Source organism: Branchiostoma floridae, chromosome 18, assembly GCF_000003815.2.
Source record: "Branchiostoma floridae strain S238N-H82 chromosome 18, Bfl_VNyyK, whole genome shotgun sequence".
Lineage (NCBI taxonomy): Eukaryota > Metazoa > Chordata > Leptocardii > Amphioxiformes > Branchiostomatidae > Branchiostoma > Branchiostoma floridae.
Window position 1 is genome coordinate 15,014,358 of NC_049996.1, and position 16,311 is coordinate 15,030,668.

Below are 16,311 nucleotides of genomic sequence, written 5' to 3' on the forward strand. Positions count from 1 at the left end.
ATACAGAAGGAAAAAAAGGGGAGAAAACAAAGGGAGAAGGAATTTATCTAATGTCTCAAGTCAGGACAAACTATACAGAAAGACAGGGTTGTTATGACAGACTCTCTGACCATGCAAAGTTTCAGACTAAACAAAGTTCTTCGAATCTAATTTGCATTGTTACTATCTTTCAAGGATAGCTCTGCAAAACCTTTAAAATGTTTTCAGGGTTTGACAATTTTTGTTGAGGTATATCTTTGCAGGACAATCAAGAAACAAACAACGTTATTTCAACTAGACTTGAGACATATTAAAAGAAACAGAAAGAACAGAAATAGAAAGTTCAGAATGAGAAAAGAAAGAAAGAAAGAAGAAAGACCTTGACACAGGAGAGATAGCTGTCTTCTGAGGCGATACAGGACGATTAGGGGGTGACGCTTCAACTGACACCGGCGACACCGATCGCTGTTGCTCCCATGTTTCTCCAAGAACGGGGTTTTCTGGCCTACAAATCATAAACATAACGTCTCTACCACCTCCAACAACTAAATGTTAACATTCACAAATATATAAGAACTACCATGTTTAGAGGACAACGGTATTTACTGTGTAGTCAAGGAGGTTAAAAAAGGAAGAAGAAGCCAAGAACAGGGTACAGTGTACAGTTTGATGTGATCTTTTTTAACCTCCTTGCTGAAGTGAATGGTTCTCTATGGGAAGCTGGGGTAGACAGGTTGACCTTGGGAAGTCAGGGTGACCTTGAAATCCCCTAAATGACTGTTAATGAGATCCACAGAATAGAAGGAAAATGGCGGTCAGGCAAAGTGTGTGATAACTTCATGGGAAGGAAATGATTGGGGATGTGAAGGAAGGAAGGTAGATATGATTTAGGGTGTGCATCATGATTATCCGAAATATCTTCTGTCTTGAGGCAATGAATATGAAGAAAAAGGTAAAAAGAATGTTACATAGTATTACATTATACATGTAAAAAGTGTTGCAACTACTTACACAACAGTAACTTTCTGTGACTTAATATGTTCTGAACTGTACATTAACAAAATATGTTTAGTACATGGGTTCTCAAAACCATTCACACAAACTATGATTCAATTCGACACTTCAAGCCCCCCCCCCCCCATACACGACATTCTCACTCCAACAGTCATGCAACTTAAAATTGCTTGTCACACCCCAAGTATAGACCTTAATCTTCGTGACTAACTCTAAAACCTTGCATCCATTAAGTAGACATTACTTTTACCTTATGTGACTGCGATGTGTGATACAGTCGACCATATGTCAACGTTTATGCTTAACTGATAACAAATGTCTGACTTCACATCACCCAAAGAACTATAAAAAGCTAACAGTTTGTCTCTGTTTAGACTCCACCCTGCATCACTTCGGAGCTGTCTAACACCATCTTTTCACTGCGGAGTTTGAAAACAGACTGATCCAAGAATGCGAAAAACAAACCTCTGTGCCGCGCTGTCCGATTCTTTTGATAACCTTCCGGGATGTGGCCTGCCCAACATGACAGTAATAGTTTGTCCAGCTATCCCCAACTATCCTTGTCCACTCTTATGTAAGGAACAGAAACAGCGCTAGCTAGCGTATCTCCTCTATTTCAGTGCTACAGCAAACCACACAAATCTTCACAGTGAGTAAACAGGCCAGCCAAGCAGAGTTGACGGAGCAGAGAGGTGGAGACTTTCAAATGCACCCCACTGTAGATTAATCTATGACGTTATTAAAATTCATAGACCAAAGATGAGGGTCGGCCGGGGGTAAACAAGGAAAGGTACTCAGCTGCCAAGAGTCAATGAAAAGGACCGTAACATCACAAAACAGGCAGAAAACAAGCCAGCTCGGCCGTGGAAGCCAAGATGAAATGTTAGCTTAAGCACGGTTGGATGTTTTCCGATGCCCATGGTGAGGAGTTAAGACGGAGAAGCATTCCGTTGACGTACCAACCTGTGTTTTGATTGGATAAATCCCATATGGGTTTAACGGAAAGATCAAGAGGAAAGAAGACTTGGCGGAGAGGCAGAGGATGTTAATTTGCCGGGCTTCGAAAGGGAAGCTCACTTCTTTGCTTGTTTTAAGGCAGGCCTTTAATATCTAATCTCAGAAAACTAGGCCAGCTGGAAGGAGGTCGATCTTTGCGGCTATTTCGGGTTCATAAATGCCGGTAGTAGAATTTCCAAAATTGCACGTTTCCCGGGGGAAACTCCCAAGCGATAGCAATGAGGAAATTATTTGGTGGAAAGTTGGCCAGATGTACGATGGATCAGTCCATAGTGTACTGTAGGTAGGGTCTGTGTAAAAGATTAATATGCTTAATGATAGTTTCCTTGTAAAAAGGAAAGGAAATCATTTTTTGGTTCCAAAAGAAGGAACTATATATTATAAATCTTTACCAATGTGAATGCCACAGCGATTCAGGGCCAAAGTTTAGGGCTCTGCTAATCTGTACCCTTTCAAGCACTTCAGAATAAAAACATTATTATAATCATATCTAACCATTCATTTTTTCCAATAAAAACAACCCCTGCATGGACATTAGCCAACTTCTGAAATGCTTACAATCACCTGCAGATTTGACCTTAGATTTTGTTTAGGAAAAAGAAGAACGCGTGCTTATGATATCAAGAAAAAAAAACACAACACAGACCACCCAAGGAATCTATGTTTTCCAGTCAGTCACTTAAGACCAAAAAAACATGTTTCTCATGATTGGGCATGACATACATGTACAATTGCCCCCCACCCCCATCCTGTGCGACATTATCCTACAGTACCCCAAACCAAATGCAGACATCACAATTTATAACAGATAAAGGATATGAAGTGACCATGTCATGCCATATACGGACATGCACTGAGCTGTCTGACGTATCAAATTACAGGGCGGATCAGAGGGGCTAACTTTGGGAACTTCCACAAAACCTTTCATGTTTACATAACCAACTTTGTGGCCGTAAAATCCGCATATGGCATAAATACCCTCGAGTTATGAGGCTGTAAACTTCAGGACAGGAAATCTTTTTCCATAGAATAAACTAGTTGTGGACTTAGAATGTTTGTTGTAAAACTCTATGCAAAATTAACTTTAAGACCAAAGGATTAATTTTTACTATATATTTATATTTTGGGAGTGGTTGCAGAGGTAAACCTATCTTTGTAACATATAAAAGCCCTTACTGGTCTTTTTAAAATAAGTCCAGTATAACGAAGTATGTTAGAAATGTAAAAATAGCACTGCTGCACCTCCTGTTATTGTTTAACCATCTGGTGTGATTTCTTTTTAAATCAAGAAGAATTACAGGTATTTCCGTTGTTCAAAGGAATACCTATCCCATTGTACACTACTGCAATACATTCTGAAACAATTATCTATTATAGTGGCAATGCATTAATTTGGAACTATTAGTATTACAAAATATTTTTTGCCATGTTTCTTTCAATCAAAGAATATTTGATGCCAAAACCTGTCATACTTTAATATAGCACATACATTTGTACAACTCCTTTATAATAAAGTTTACTCATACAAGGAGAAATTAACCTGATTTCAGAACGAAAGCTGTTTTATTAGTTAATTTTGACATGACGAACTGTGTAAAATACAGAGAATACTTGCTGCAAAAACCTGTCATACTTCATACCATATGCAACTGTTTTATAACAAAGTTTAGAGGAAGAAAGTAACCTGCTTTCAGAATGAAAGCTGTTTTACTAGTTAATTTAGACATTTCAGAGTCTGTGTCAGCAATGTGTGTCTCAGCAATGCTTCCCAGTCTGCCTCTGGAAAAATAATTGCCCTCCACCTTTTGAACTGCTTCCCAATAAACACATGTTAATGGGCAGAGTTTCTCTCCACACACCAGCACAGCTGTGCTTCTGGGGTTCTCAACGTACATCAGGTTTCACACACACGGGGAACAGGCCACACAGGGCAGCTGGCAGGGAGACAATGTCCGGGGAAACTTCTCAAGAATCATGTAGCCAGTCTTTAAAACACAACCACAGAAACACATGAAGGATTTCTACAGCTCCAGTCCCAAGAGAGGAAAAGGCCACACAGGGGAGCTGGCAGGGAGGAGGGTCTGCATGGGGGGACCCGACAACGATTTACGCTGAATTCAGAAGAACTCCCAACATATTACGTTAAATCAAGGAAGGTAATTACGCTAAATTGGGTCGCCTTGCTACGAATTACGTAGATAAGAAGTTTTCCCTACGAGTTATGGGAAATAAAAACAGGCTGCCTACGCCTTACGGACATCAAGAGCATGCAGACCCTCAGGGAGGCAATGTTCGGGGAAACTTCTCGGGAATCATGTAGCCATCCTTAAGTTCTTACCACACAACCACAGAAACACATGAAGGATTTCTACAGCTCCAGTCCCTAGAGGTATCAACTGGTATTACCATTGAGTAAGGAGAAGTTCTGCCTTAGTATACATTTAGTGCTGAAAGATAGCTGAGAGAAGCTATCATCTTTAAAGAACACATTCTAACTGAAGTCAATCATCTAATTCTAAACCATGATGAGATATAAATACTAATCTAACAATAGATCATGTGTGGCTTTGATATACATGTACCTCATAGATCTCAAAACTTTAAACCTCAAATCAAATATTCTAAAACTCACACCTTTAATACAGATACACCAGATGGAAACCATTGATTCTTTTCACATTGATACCAATCCCCTCCCATTCCCCCTTATCCACACAATATTCCATCACCTCGAATCAGACACACACTTAAACACAATCATGTACACTGTCATACAATGCACATACACACACACACATGCAAGCAGGCGCACACACACACACACACACACGCACACAAACACACACACACACACACACACTCTTACACATGTACACAGTCAGATAATGCCTCCCCACACATGACGTACAGTACATCACACATGCACACATTCACAAGTGTATAGTAGGTTTTGTCTGTCATTCCATCATATGTCATGGGAATGTTCCTGGGTGAATCAAAGTGGAAGAGGATGGGATGTCTATATTTACAGGAATTTAATAGTACAAGAGAAAGCGGGAGAAAATTCCTGAGAATTGTCTTTTAAGATTCAACCCCCAACACTGCTCTGCAACAAATTCAGAAATACTTATCTGTACACTCAACCTTGCGAACAAGTTTTTGATAGACATTCCCTGCCATGGTTTTATCAAGCTGCTCAATCTTGTATCTAGTTCTTCTGCTGGTTCCTTCACAGCCTGGTATATGTACAATTTGCACATTCATTTCATTGGTTAGAATTTTGATTTGTAATCAACTACAGCAGTTAACTGTTCATCCAGCTAAATGCAGTATATACCTGATACAGCAGAGGTACAGATGTAGTTGCCCTTTCTTGTATTTCTGAATTTGTGGTGACCTTCATGTGACCTTTAGTGACCTTACCTGACGGAAGCACTCCTGGGGATGCCCCTGGGTGAAGCTGAGTTCTGGGCAGACACTTCTATTTCCTGCACCCGCACTTCACTGGGGGGAGGGGGAGAAAACATACCTCTTTATTATCATTACTTTTTTTAATTTACTTCGATTCATCACAAAACAGGGCTCGGTAAAAGCCAGTCAAATGTTTTGGGCTGTGATGAGAGATGTCTGTTCACCTTTGAACAACTACAGGAAACTTGTTCCCAGTAAGTTCCATATTACTGCAAATTAATTGAAGTTGTGGCGTGCACTTTTAGTGGCATTTTAAAAATCAAGAGTTTGTCTGATCTTTTTTCCGTTGAAACCACCACAAAAAATTCATGATTTCAAAGTAGGCAACTGTAAAAAAAGAGTTACCGTACGGTATTGTCATTCTCATGAAATGCTCAGAGTTACCAAACTTTTGTGCTATATTTGTAATTGATAAATTGAAGTTCTTAGCATATATGATATCACTGATATAGAGCACAAATGCCTTCGTTGGTATTTTTCTTAAGAAATATCTCACTGCCACCATTGTGATACACAGTTTTGCTGTGAACAAGTTTTATTCTACAGCATGAAAGTTGTACCTTGGTTGCCTTCCAGGAGTTTTCGTTGTCGAGACCGTTGTCGTCAGAATGCTCGACTTCTGCAAGACATTCGTTTCCGTCCTTGGCGCGTCTTCCTGGCCATACCATCCCAGCCCCCGGCCATAAGATCCAGGCCCCCGGTCGTACGATCCAGGCCCCCGGTCGTACGATCCCGGCCCACGGTCATACGAACCTGGCCCACGGTCGTATGGTCCTCTCCCGTTCACTTGTGTCGGCCCAACCTCCCAGATGTCAGGACTAGGCGGCGCCTGCGGTAAAACCCTGGGCTCCTCCCCTCCCACAAAGCTGCTGGTGAGATCAGCCGTGAGCGAGTCCACCTCCACGGTCAGGTTCTGATCCATGGGGGTGGTCATCTCTGGCTCGCGGTCAGGTGGAGCGCCACCTAGCGGGGAGTATCAGAAGTGCAGGGGTTAGCGAGTCACACCAAACACACTGTGTGTCTTTTATATGTCGATGAAGGTCAGACAGCCAGATAATAAGATATGCCAAATAGCAATTACTCAAGCAAATGGATATGATATTGGAAATACATGTAGTCAGATGTTTCAGGCAGAATCCACTATCTTTCCAAAATCACTTCCAGTTGCTTGAGTAATTACTATTTGGCCTATGCATCTTTTGTTTTTGACTGATTTATTGTTGCTCTTGAGGTGATCTTCACACAAACAGCTCTGTCCAAGGTGCTGATTTTATTGCTGTTGAAACATTACTTAATATTTTGTTTGTATTTATTTACACTGCATTTCCGGTAAACCACCTACCGGCAAAACTGTTAAGTAGTCTAACCTTGGACTGTAGAATATCAAATTATCAAGTATGGTCAGCCAGCAGTGCAATGGGGCTTCACTACGGCTAGCATATTTTCACCAAGCATACTGGGTGACTGGTTCCTTTTGATAAGTGTGTTGGGTTCTTTACTTGCAGAGGCTTTACACTCGAGGTTTATGCCTGAAGCTCTCTCATACACAGAGCCATCAGCTTACGTCACCATGGAATAGTAAGTGTATATATTTTGTGGTAGTCAATAGTTTCTTTTGTTTGCATTGGGAGGTTGGATTACACAATCCTTACCTGCTTGCGTGTACTTGGGCCCAGTGGCCTTGGCAGTGTAGCTCCACTTCGTCATCGGTGTCAACTCCCCTGGCTTGAAGCCCTTCCTGACTGCACTCTCTGCCCTCTGCTCCACAAAACTGCGTGCTAGCAGATCTGTGGACAAAATAAAAGTTCCTTTAACCCAGGGCTCGAAATACCACCTGCATATGCAGGTTAGTGCAGATAAAATTAATGCTGTGCAGGTATTTTTGATGTCTACCTGCACCTAACCTGCACTGGTCCATGTACTGGGTTTTATACATAAAGGTCCTATGATGTAGCTGTATATGGATTGTTATCAGCTGCAATGACTGTTACCACATCTAAAGTATACAAGAAAAACAGCAATGGTTCCTGAACAATTTTAGTACCATCCATACTTCCTAAATTCAGAGTGGTGCAGGTAAAATTTGTCTGGTGCAGGTAATTTTCCATCTTACCTGCACTGGTGCAGGTATGCAGAAAAAAAGTATTTCGAGCCATGTGACCGTTCACTGGTTATCTTTAACCCTCTTCCTTCCAAGGTATCCTCAAGGGCCAGAATTTGAATTGGCTATGAGGAACTACAGCAAGAAAAAGGTTAAGTTTGAACTAATGTCCCAGTGAAACAGTATCTACGAAATTGGCTTATCAGTTCCTACATACACATGTAAGCTGTTTTGCATGCACTGATTACACTGACATTAAATACAAGTAAGTGAGAAGAAAACTGCTAATCATGTACCTGCTGTACCTTGTTCTTTTACAACAAGGCCAGTACTACTCTAGCACAGACCATATAGCTTATGGTATCTTTTACTATAGTAAAATCCAGTCAAACCTGTACAAGTTAAATAACCACCTCAATATGAAGACCACCTGGCCAATGTAACCACTTTTTCATGATGGTGATTTCGTTGACACAAGCATCGCAAAGACCTGATTATTTAATAAATGGTCCCCTGGGTGGTCTTTTAAAATCTTGGGCAGATTTGACTATACTGAATCTATTGTACACTAATGCAAATATACACATGTACAGTACACAAGAGCTGCATTTAGTAAAAGATATATATTGTACACTAATGCACATATACACATGTACAGTACACAAGAGCTGCATTTAGTAAAAGATATTTAACTGAAGTACAAATCATTTGCATTAACTGCTGTGCAAAAAGCATATACTCACTTCCAGGTTACGTCCATACAGATGTTGCATAGCAAAAAAGGAGTGCAGCAGTTTTGAGTAAAGATATCACTACACTATTAGACTATATAGTCTACCTCATGCAATATTTCAAGCATTATGGCATGGACTTACACACAACAAGGCTGACAATGTACATGACGAGGATTACATACATGCTGACAATTAAGGACAAATACATTTGTAGTAAGGCCATACCAATTTTATTTGTTAGTTCTCGAATTTTTAAAAGAATGCGTAACCGGAAAAACATGAAGAAGCTAAAGCCCAAGGACCAGGTTTATGCCTTGATACGCTCAGTTTTGTGTAGTGAATATGGTCATGTTCAAGTTTTGGCCATTGCTTTTATAATATCCATTTGTTATATTTTCACATAAAAAATCTGAGAACCATCAAATCAGATTGGTAAAGCCTAAAACAGCCATCAAATGTTCAGCAGTAGATAGCAACAATTACAAATCTAATTTACACTGAAAAGAATATAAATTGGAGTTCTTCAAACATCTGTGGAAATTACTTTACTTACCTTTCTTCTTTGTTTTCGGAGGAACCAGCGGTGGACTCACATCGTATTCATTGTTGTCATCCATGATTTCTGACCATTGCAGTTTCAGGCCACACCACTTTCTAATTTATCACTCTCAAAACTGACATTTACCACGAACGTTGCTTCGTTAGGACAAATTTTAAGGCGACGTTGGTACCTTTCTGTCCCTCTTGTGGTGGTGACGGAGGTGATATTGGTTCCATCCCCTTCAGTCCCAGCTCCGAGAGAGGCGTCTTTCCATAGATTGGTGATTTGCCTTGGAAAGGAGAAAATCAATGCAGCACAGATTAGCCGTCGTCGGGGCAGAGGGGTGGTCAATAATTACCGCTTGTTGATGAATTTGTTATGACACCAAAAATAAGCCCTTCTTTTTACGTCCGAGGACGTTAGTGGGCTGGGGGTCATCTCAAAGGCGCAAGGCCATTTTTCATCCTAAACCCTTGAAACTGCACCAGGCAAGGCACAATGTAGAAACCTATATCTTACCTATGAAAATTGAGTTTGCTATGAGTTTGGTTGTATTACCAGTATGTATTTCTTTCGTTTGTTGTATTATATTTTTATGTTCGATGCATTTAAGATGATTTGAACCATTGTCTTATATTTATGTGCGCAGAGCGCGTTAAAAAACGCCCTAGTGGCGACATGTCATCCCTGGTTGAATAAATAAAATGAAATGAAATGAAAATTAATGATTACAGACTAACTCATAAAATCTTTTACAAGTTCAACTAAAAATCATGAAAGATGATGAGTTGGTCATGAACCTGAATAGAAATTGAGTAATTTCTCAACAATCAGTTGCAGAAACTTGGACAGATGCTTGAGAAAGAATCAATTTCTGACCCACATGAACCTACATTTGCGTGAGGTAATGCTCTGTTTACTCGCACAGAATTGGGACTTAAGCTGTCTTCCAACAACAGATTAGGGGTTAATATGGACTACAAGAGTATGATGTCAAAGACAACATTTGACACTACTTAACAGAGCCAAAAAAATTTTGCTAAAACTTTCCTTCTCACATTATACACACCATTGAAAGAGGATAGGACATTAATAAACTATGGGAGTTCATAAAGGTTAATAAGAATGCTAATTTATGCTAATTTATGCTAATTAGAACAGGTTGCCAAAATGACAAAAAGATGTGTCATTAGTGATTTATGACTGAAAGTGATCAAATTTGTGGGACAAAAAGCCAATAACTTGGTCATTACATGTAACCACCAATGACCCAGGAACAATCTTCCCAGTCTGCGATACATGCTTTTGTCCACCAATTACGGATTGATTTTCCAATCAGGCGACACAAAAGACAACAGCAGGAAACCGATTGTTATTTGATTAGTCTACGGTTTGTTGCCTTTCTGGCTGTAACGATTTCTTGTGGCAAATTCGTCAATTGGCGACTTCGCGTGTCAAATGCTTTAACACCGTCATGTTTGACAATGTTGCGAGTAGTTGTACATGTAGTAAATCGATCGACTTGTGCGCAGTTATCAAACTGTGAAAAAGGGTCATTTGTTCTCACAAGACAAAAAGTAGACAGTCATATAGGCCGAATGATGTATCAAGGTTAAATAAAGGTTGAAAAAAAAAATATTCAAATACAATTCAATCTCTATAACTGGATAAAAAAGGACATTTCTTCCTGACGTTTTGAGTGACATCCATCACTCTTCTTCATTGTCACTAGAATGAACTGGCAGAACAATTCAATACAAGTACAGCTAACTAGAAAATGTAATAACTTTTCCTATGGGTATTGTCTTACCATAGGGAACTATGCAAACATGACTTACATTTGAGTGACATTTACATACAATCCTTAGGAGCTAGTGCATTGGTATGTTGAACCAGTTTTTCTCGAATTGAATTTGAATATTGTTTACTAGGATGTCTAACCTTCATAAACGTAAAAAGCAGACATAGTACAAACAAGTGTACCTTCATGCTGGATGCTAGAGCCCCCATGATGCCTCTGCTAGGGTCAGAGGTCAACTGTCCTGGCAGCATCCACTACCAATGCTAGGGTCACATTCCAAACCGGGGCCCGGACGGGCAGTTTATGGAAACAAAAAGTGTGACATAAAAATCACACAACGTAAAAAAAAGTATTTGGATCCCTCGTGTACATCTTTGATACACACATTTATTTTTCGTTCCAGCAAACAGCCCAGCTGGGTCCTGGTTTGGAAATAAGACCCTAGCACAAGCAAGGCAAACATGTTTGTCCTGTTGGTAGTGGGTGCTGCTAGGTACATTGCCAAATGCCCCTAGGAGAGGTCCCACAGGGGCGTTGGGTGGAGAATGGAACTGTTCTTACCGGTCGGGCTCTTACCCAAGTTGGCGTACGGAGTCCGTGGGGTCACGGGGAAGTTTGGGGTCGTCGGTTCCCCGTAACCGTCGACCGAGTCGGGGCTTGTCGGGCGACGCAAACCCTGCCCGCGGTCCAACTGACTGGCTTCATCCAAATCCTCCAGATAACTGTGGATATCCTGGAGGAGGTTGAGCAGATGTTAGCCAGAGAACTTGACTGATTTTGAAGCAGTGACATGTTTAGATAAAGTAGCAATGACAATGGTGAAATGACAATCTCCAAGCAGATACGAGGCATGGGTTGGTGTTTTACACACAATTCTTATAGTACAGTAGAAGCCAGTTAATTGCTGAAAGGATTGACGCACACTTCTGATAACTGCACGTAATCCCCAAATCCCGAACCAGTGCAGTTTAGCTACCGTAGATAACTTCGCACTATTGCACCAGCCGGATAATTGCACGAAATTCACTGGCAAATAGGCTGTGCAATTAAGCAGCCTCTACAGTATACATGTTCCTTGTAGAGATCCCAATTTCTCTCTTCTGCTTCCCTTAGAAAAGGCACTGTACTTAAAGATTAACTTAAGACCACAAAAATTTGCCTAAAATACTGAGACTGAGCCTTATCCTACATCTGCTTGGAGATTATGAAATGGTGCAGAGCCAGAAAGATGTGACATGCATTTGGAAACATGGAAGAACAGAGGTGGCGAGAGCAGCATGTACCATATACAGGAGTGCTTTGGAAGTGCACTATGGTACTGACAACTTGAACATGGAAAGTGATGACAAGTCACCTCCATTTGTAGCGAGGGGACAGTGTGGGGACATTTCACCAGCTATTTTATAACCTTTGACAGTTGAAGTGTCCATTTTCTGTGACTGACAAATGCTGATCAGTTTTCAATCTTTGATTCCAACGACAATAAGACTGCTAGACTGTAAGTCAAATTTCCAAACAATTCTTTGTTGTTGTAATGTATGTGCCAATAAGACCAACCAAAGCTCCAGTACTAAAATGTAATAAGCTGATTCTTACAGCCATTTTCATTGGTCAATTTACTTTCTTTTCTCAGCATTTTCATTGGTCAACATCAGCAGTTGTTTGGCAGAATTTGGACACTTCAGCTGCAAAGGAGTGCCACCAAACATACGTTTATACCAAACTTACACTTAGTACTTTACTAATAGGGGTATTGTAATCCCACAATTCCTCCTCCACAAAAACTTCATCATTAGCTTCCTCCTCTTCCTCAAATGTGAACAGCTGGAATATCAATAGTTACATGTAGGTATGGAAAAAAGAAGATTTACTCATTCCAGCCCTTATCAATTAACCAATTGTAGTCCACTGTTGATGAGATTAAAACACTTAAAACTATTCACAACCACATGTTTGTCAAGAGCTGAGGTTTCAGTAAACAATTGTCATCTTCTTCAAGGTAAAAATGACTGGTTCACTTTGCATTGCAGCTAGAAGTCATTGCTAACAATATAGTCCCAAACGTAAGGTGTCACATTTATAGCTTTTGTCAAAAAACAAGGAGATAATAAATGCAGTACCAAAAAAAATGTTATATATGAATATTGACAATTCATTCATTTATCTATTTATTTATTTCATGTGGTAATGGTATTTGGTATTTCATGGAAAAAAATGTGGATGTGAATAAAAAAACTCTCAAAATGTTATTTTTCTACCTTCTAAAATGGACATGGTGTAAATTCTGTCATGGTGACATGACTATTAACCAGCAAGACATGCTGGCAATGTTTACACAATATAAGCTTCTAATACACGTGTGAAATCTGAAATGTTCTTGGTTTTTCACTAAGATTTGGAAAGAATCACAATGGCTTGCTGGCTCTTTCAAGGTATTAAAAAAAATCATCTTTAACCCCAGTTTTATTTTAATTTCTTCCAAACAACTCAAATCTGTTTTTACATCAATTAAACTGCTGTACACAAATGTAGACCAAAATGGGAAAGTTTAGATCCTACTTTTTCCTCCTAACACAAAAAGTCTCTAGATTGGGCCAAATTGTCACGAAAAAAAGAGGAGTTTCAATGATGGTCCAATTTTGAACCCTTCACTGCACAACTGTGACTTCTATCTAGCAAGCAGTTTCATCCATGCCCAGTCTTACCCTTAAAAAACTTGCTTCAACAACAAGTAATACACATCTTATCAAACTCTTTCCTTTGAGGGTCTATTTTCTGAGGGTCTTAATATCTATTTTCAGTTAGCAGAAGACATGAATGATGATTGTTCTCAATGTCATCAACAATGTGTAATGCTGGGTTGCATACTTTAAGTGAGAAAACTTAGCATTTTCAATTTGTGGAGGTTGAGAATGATCATTTTCAATGTCATAAACAATGTACAATGCTTGAAGTGAAGCCATTACCTCCTTAGGCCTTGCTCCTGGATTCTTCGAGAGCGTGTGCACCAGCTCCGGAGAGAGGCACCTCTCCACGGGTTCCCGGCGCCGGAGGGACGGCGGAGAGTAGGTGGCGCTGTCCGACTCGTACCCGGACGTGCTGCGTGTGCGCCGCAAGTACCGCGAGGGTCCCGGCCTCTGCTCATCCACTTTGAGGTCTTCTTGAAGCTGGCGCAGCTTTGAATGGTAGTCTTGAAACAGACATGCAAAGTAACTTAGAAAACATCTTTGACACTTCAACTTCTAAGGATGAGGAAGCTATAACTCTTCCTCACAAAATATGGTATGCAATTTGGGTATTCCAAGGTAGAAATGGTCTTTTTTTTTTCACTTTTCCACAAAGGAACTCTGATACTCATTCCCTTTGAGGTCTTCTTGTTTTTTGGTGCAGCTTTGAGTGGTAGTCTTAAAACAGACATGCAAAGGCCCCAGTGAATAGTTTCATCAGGTTGGTAACGTCACTGAATAAAGGGACTCTTTTTACACAACCATTGCTTTATTCTTAACAACTGCCCTGAAGAAGGTGACACGGTCACCGAAACGTTGGTGACAATAAAGCAATGGTTGTGTAAAAAGAGTCTCTTTAGGCCCTTAAGGCAAAGGCCCTTAGAAAACATCTTTGACACTTCAAGAACTCCTAAGGTTCTTAACTCTTCCTTGCAAAATATGGTAAGCAATTTTGGTATTTCAAGCTAGAACGGTTCTTTCTTCTTTTCCAAAAAGGAACACAGGAATTCTGATGCTTTCTTCCAATAACAACCAAGCCACTGAATTCTTTGAAACATACAAAGTTATGGACATTATCCAAAAAAAATTTGGTCTGTATCTGCAGAACATTATGAACAATCCAAAGGTAAAAAAAAAAGCTGATTTTTTCATGACATTTGCTCACTGCTTCATTCACTTCAAAGCCTACCAAGAAACTAGACAACTCAATCTCTTCCATAGTATAAGTACCAAGGACTTAAAGTAACATTTATAAAAAATTCACAATTTCTATAGCATCATCTACATCAAACAAACAAAATCATTTTAAGTGCCTACATAAGGTTAATGTTGGAAACCTACAAATAAATAATGATTATGTTAGTATTGCAATGAGCCAAGTTAATTTGCAAGTCAGTATGTGGTCAATTGTGTGCTTTACATATAAAATACATAATCAAAACATCTTATATAAAATAAAGATAATAACAAGTGCTGAAAAAGTGATGATGTGACCATATGACAAAAGGTGCGTGGATGGAATTCAAACATTCCGGTCAGAAACTCCGCCTACCATTCCACCCAAGGTGGGACCCGTTTTCTTGTGGGTTCCCACTTGTTCCGTTGACGTATCGACTTCCTGTTCCATGCATCGTCCCCGCCATCTCACTCTCCAACCGGTAAGGCCAATTACCCGCAAAACGCAACGTTCCTTCGAACTCTATAATGTCACAATATCAGCGGTTAGCAACCAGCAGCGGCACATGCACCATCACAAGCGGCAAGTCTAGGGGTAGGCACCGATCAAAGACAAACCTTTTAACGATGACATAGGGAAGGAAGGATACGTTAAAAGGGAAAGGGGAACATATCACCAACACAGGGCGGGAGGGGGACAAAAAGTCAGCATGCTAGTACAGGCTAATACCCTACAAGCAGGATAGATATCAGAGGTAACGCTCGGAGCATGCAAGACTCTGCTTCAACGTATAAAGTTAGAAGTAAAACAGCTGAGATCTCACTATTGGCAGACTAAATTAAGGCCTTAACGTGTACTTGTAAATAGCTAGTCAAGCAAACACTACACAAATAAACAGGGCACCTTAAACAAGCTTGGGTTGCAATCCTTGGAGGCCATACATCTTTTCAGAAGTTAATAGTCTTAAACATTTAATCATTATTTCATCTTGACACATGCTCTGGCTTCCTGACTCTAAGCCTTGCTCATTTACAAATTTGGATTTTTCTGATAAATTACAATCAATCGGGTTTGGTCCAGGTTTGGTAAAAGAAGGCCTTGCCATTCTTTTTGAAGGCACAGACATGAACATGTAGAAAGATTAAACCAGTATAGATTCATGTCTTCTCTGTCTTTACACAATATAAAGTTATAGCTGTACTCTTTGGCTCTTTGTGTCTAAGTGGGCAATCCATCACTGTGCATGTACTGCAGGGGTACAGGTGTATCAGAACAAGGGTTGTTCTATCCCACTTATTGTTTGGGAGCCTATTTTTCAATTTTTCTTGTAAAATCTGATATTTTAAGCTTCCAAAAATACATTTTCATCAGTTGCATGTCATGAAGTTCTGGTTTTTTGACAGGGTGATTTTTTTCCCCGCCCCAACAAGCAAATTCCGTTCCTAATTCCAGGACGAAAGGGCCGGTCCTGGAGATTACGCTGATCACAACTGGACATAACGGATCAATTATGGAATTTGTGATTAATTGCTAACTCAATCTAGGAAGATTTCACATGGGAAACAATTTTTTTATCTACTGTCTTGCATCACGGTACAACCCTTTCTTCAAATATAGTTCTGACTCTGTTGGGAGGGCTCTAAGATAAGGGGCAGAGTACATGATCTATTAATAGTGTTGTGGCTACTACAAGTCTGACTCCTATGGGCAGACTAGCCCCAGGGTGTGTCATAACTTGTCTCCCCAACAA

The 16,311-nt window shown here is 40.0% G+C and overlaps 1 protein-coding gene across 1 annotated transcript in view; it reads right to left on the bottom strand.

Annotated features, from left to right (window-relative positions):
- The window catches only part of LOC118406137 (tensin-like), a gene marked incomplete in the record, with an annotated part of 215,441 nt that overhangs the window by 21,121 nt on the left and 178,009 nt on the right, over positions 1-16,311 (bottom strand). Inside the window, 9 exon segments of the mRNA XM_035806003.1 lie at positions 359-484; positions 5,434-5,514; positions 6,042-6,444; positions 7,134-7,268; positions 9,048-9,146; positions 11,220-11,391; positions 12,387-12,482; positions 13,625-13,848; positions 14,937-15,083. Of these exon segments, the coding sequence (XP_035661896.1) occupies positions 359-484; positions 5,434-5,514; positions 6,042-6,444; positions 7,134-7,268; positions 9,048-9,146; positions 11,220-11,391; positions 12,387-12,482; positions 13,625-13,848; positions 14,937-15,083 (1,483 nt within the window).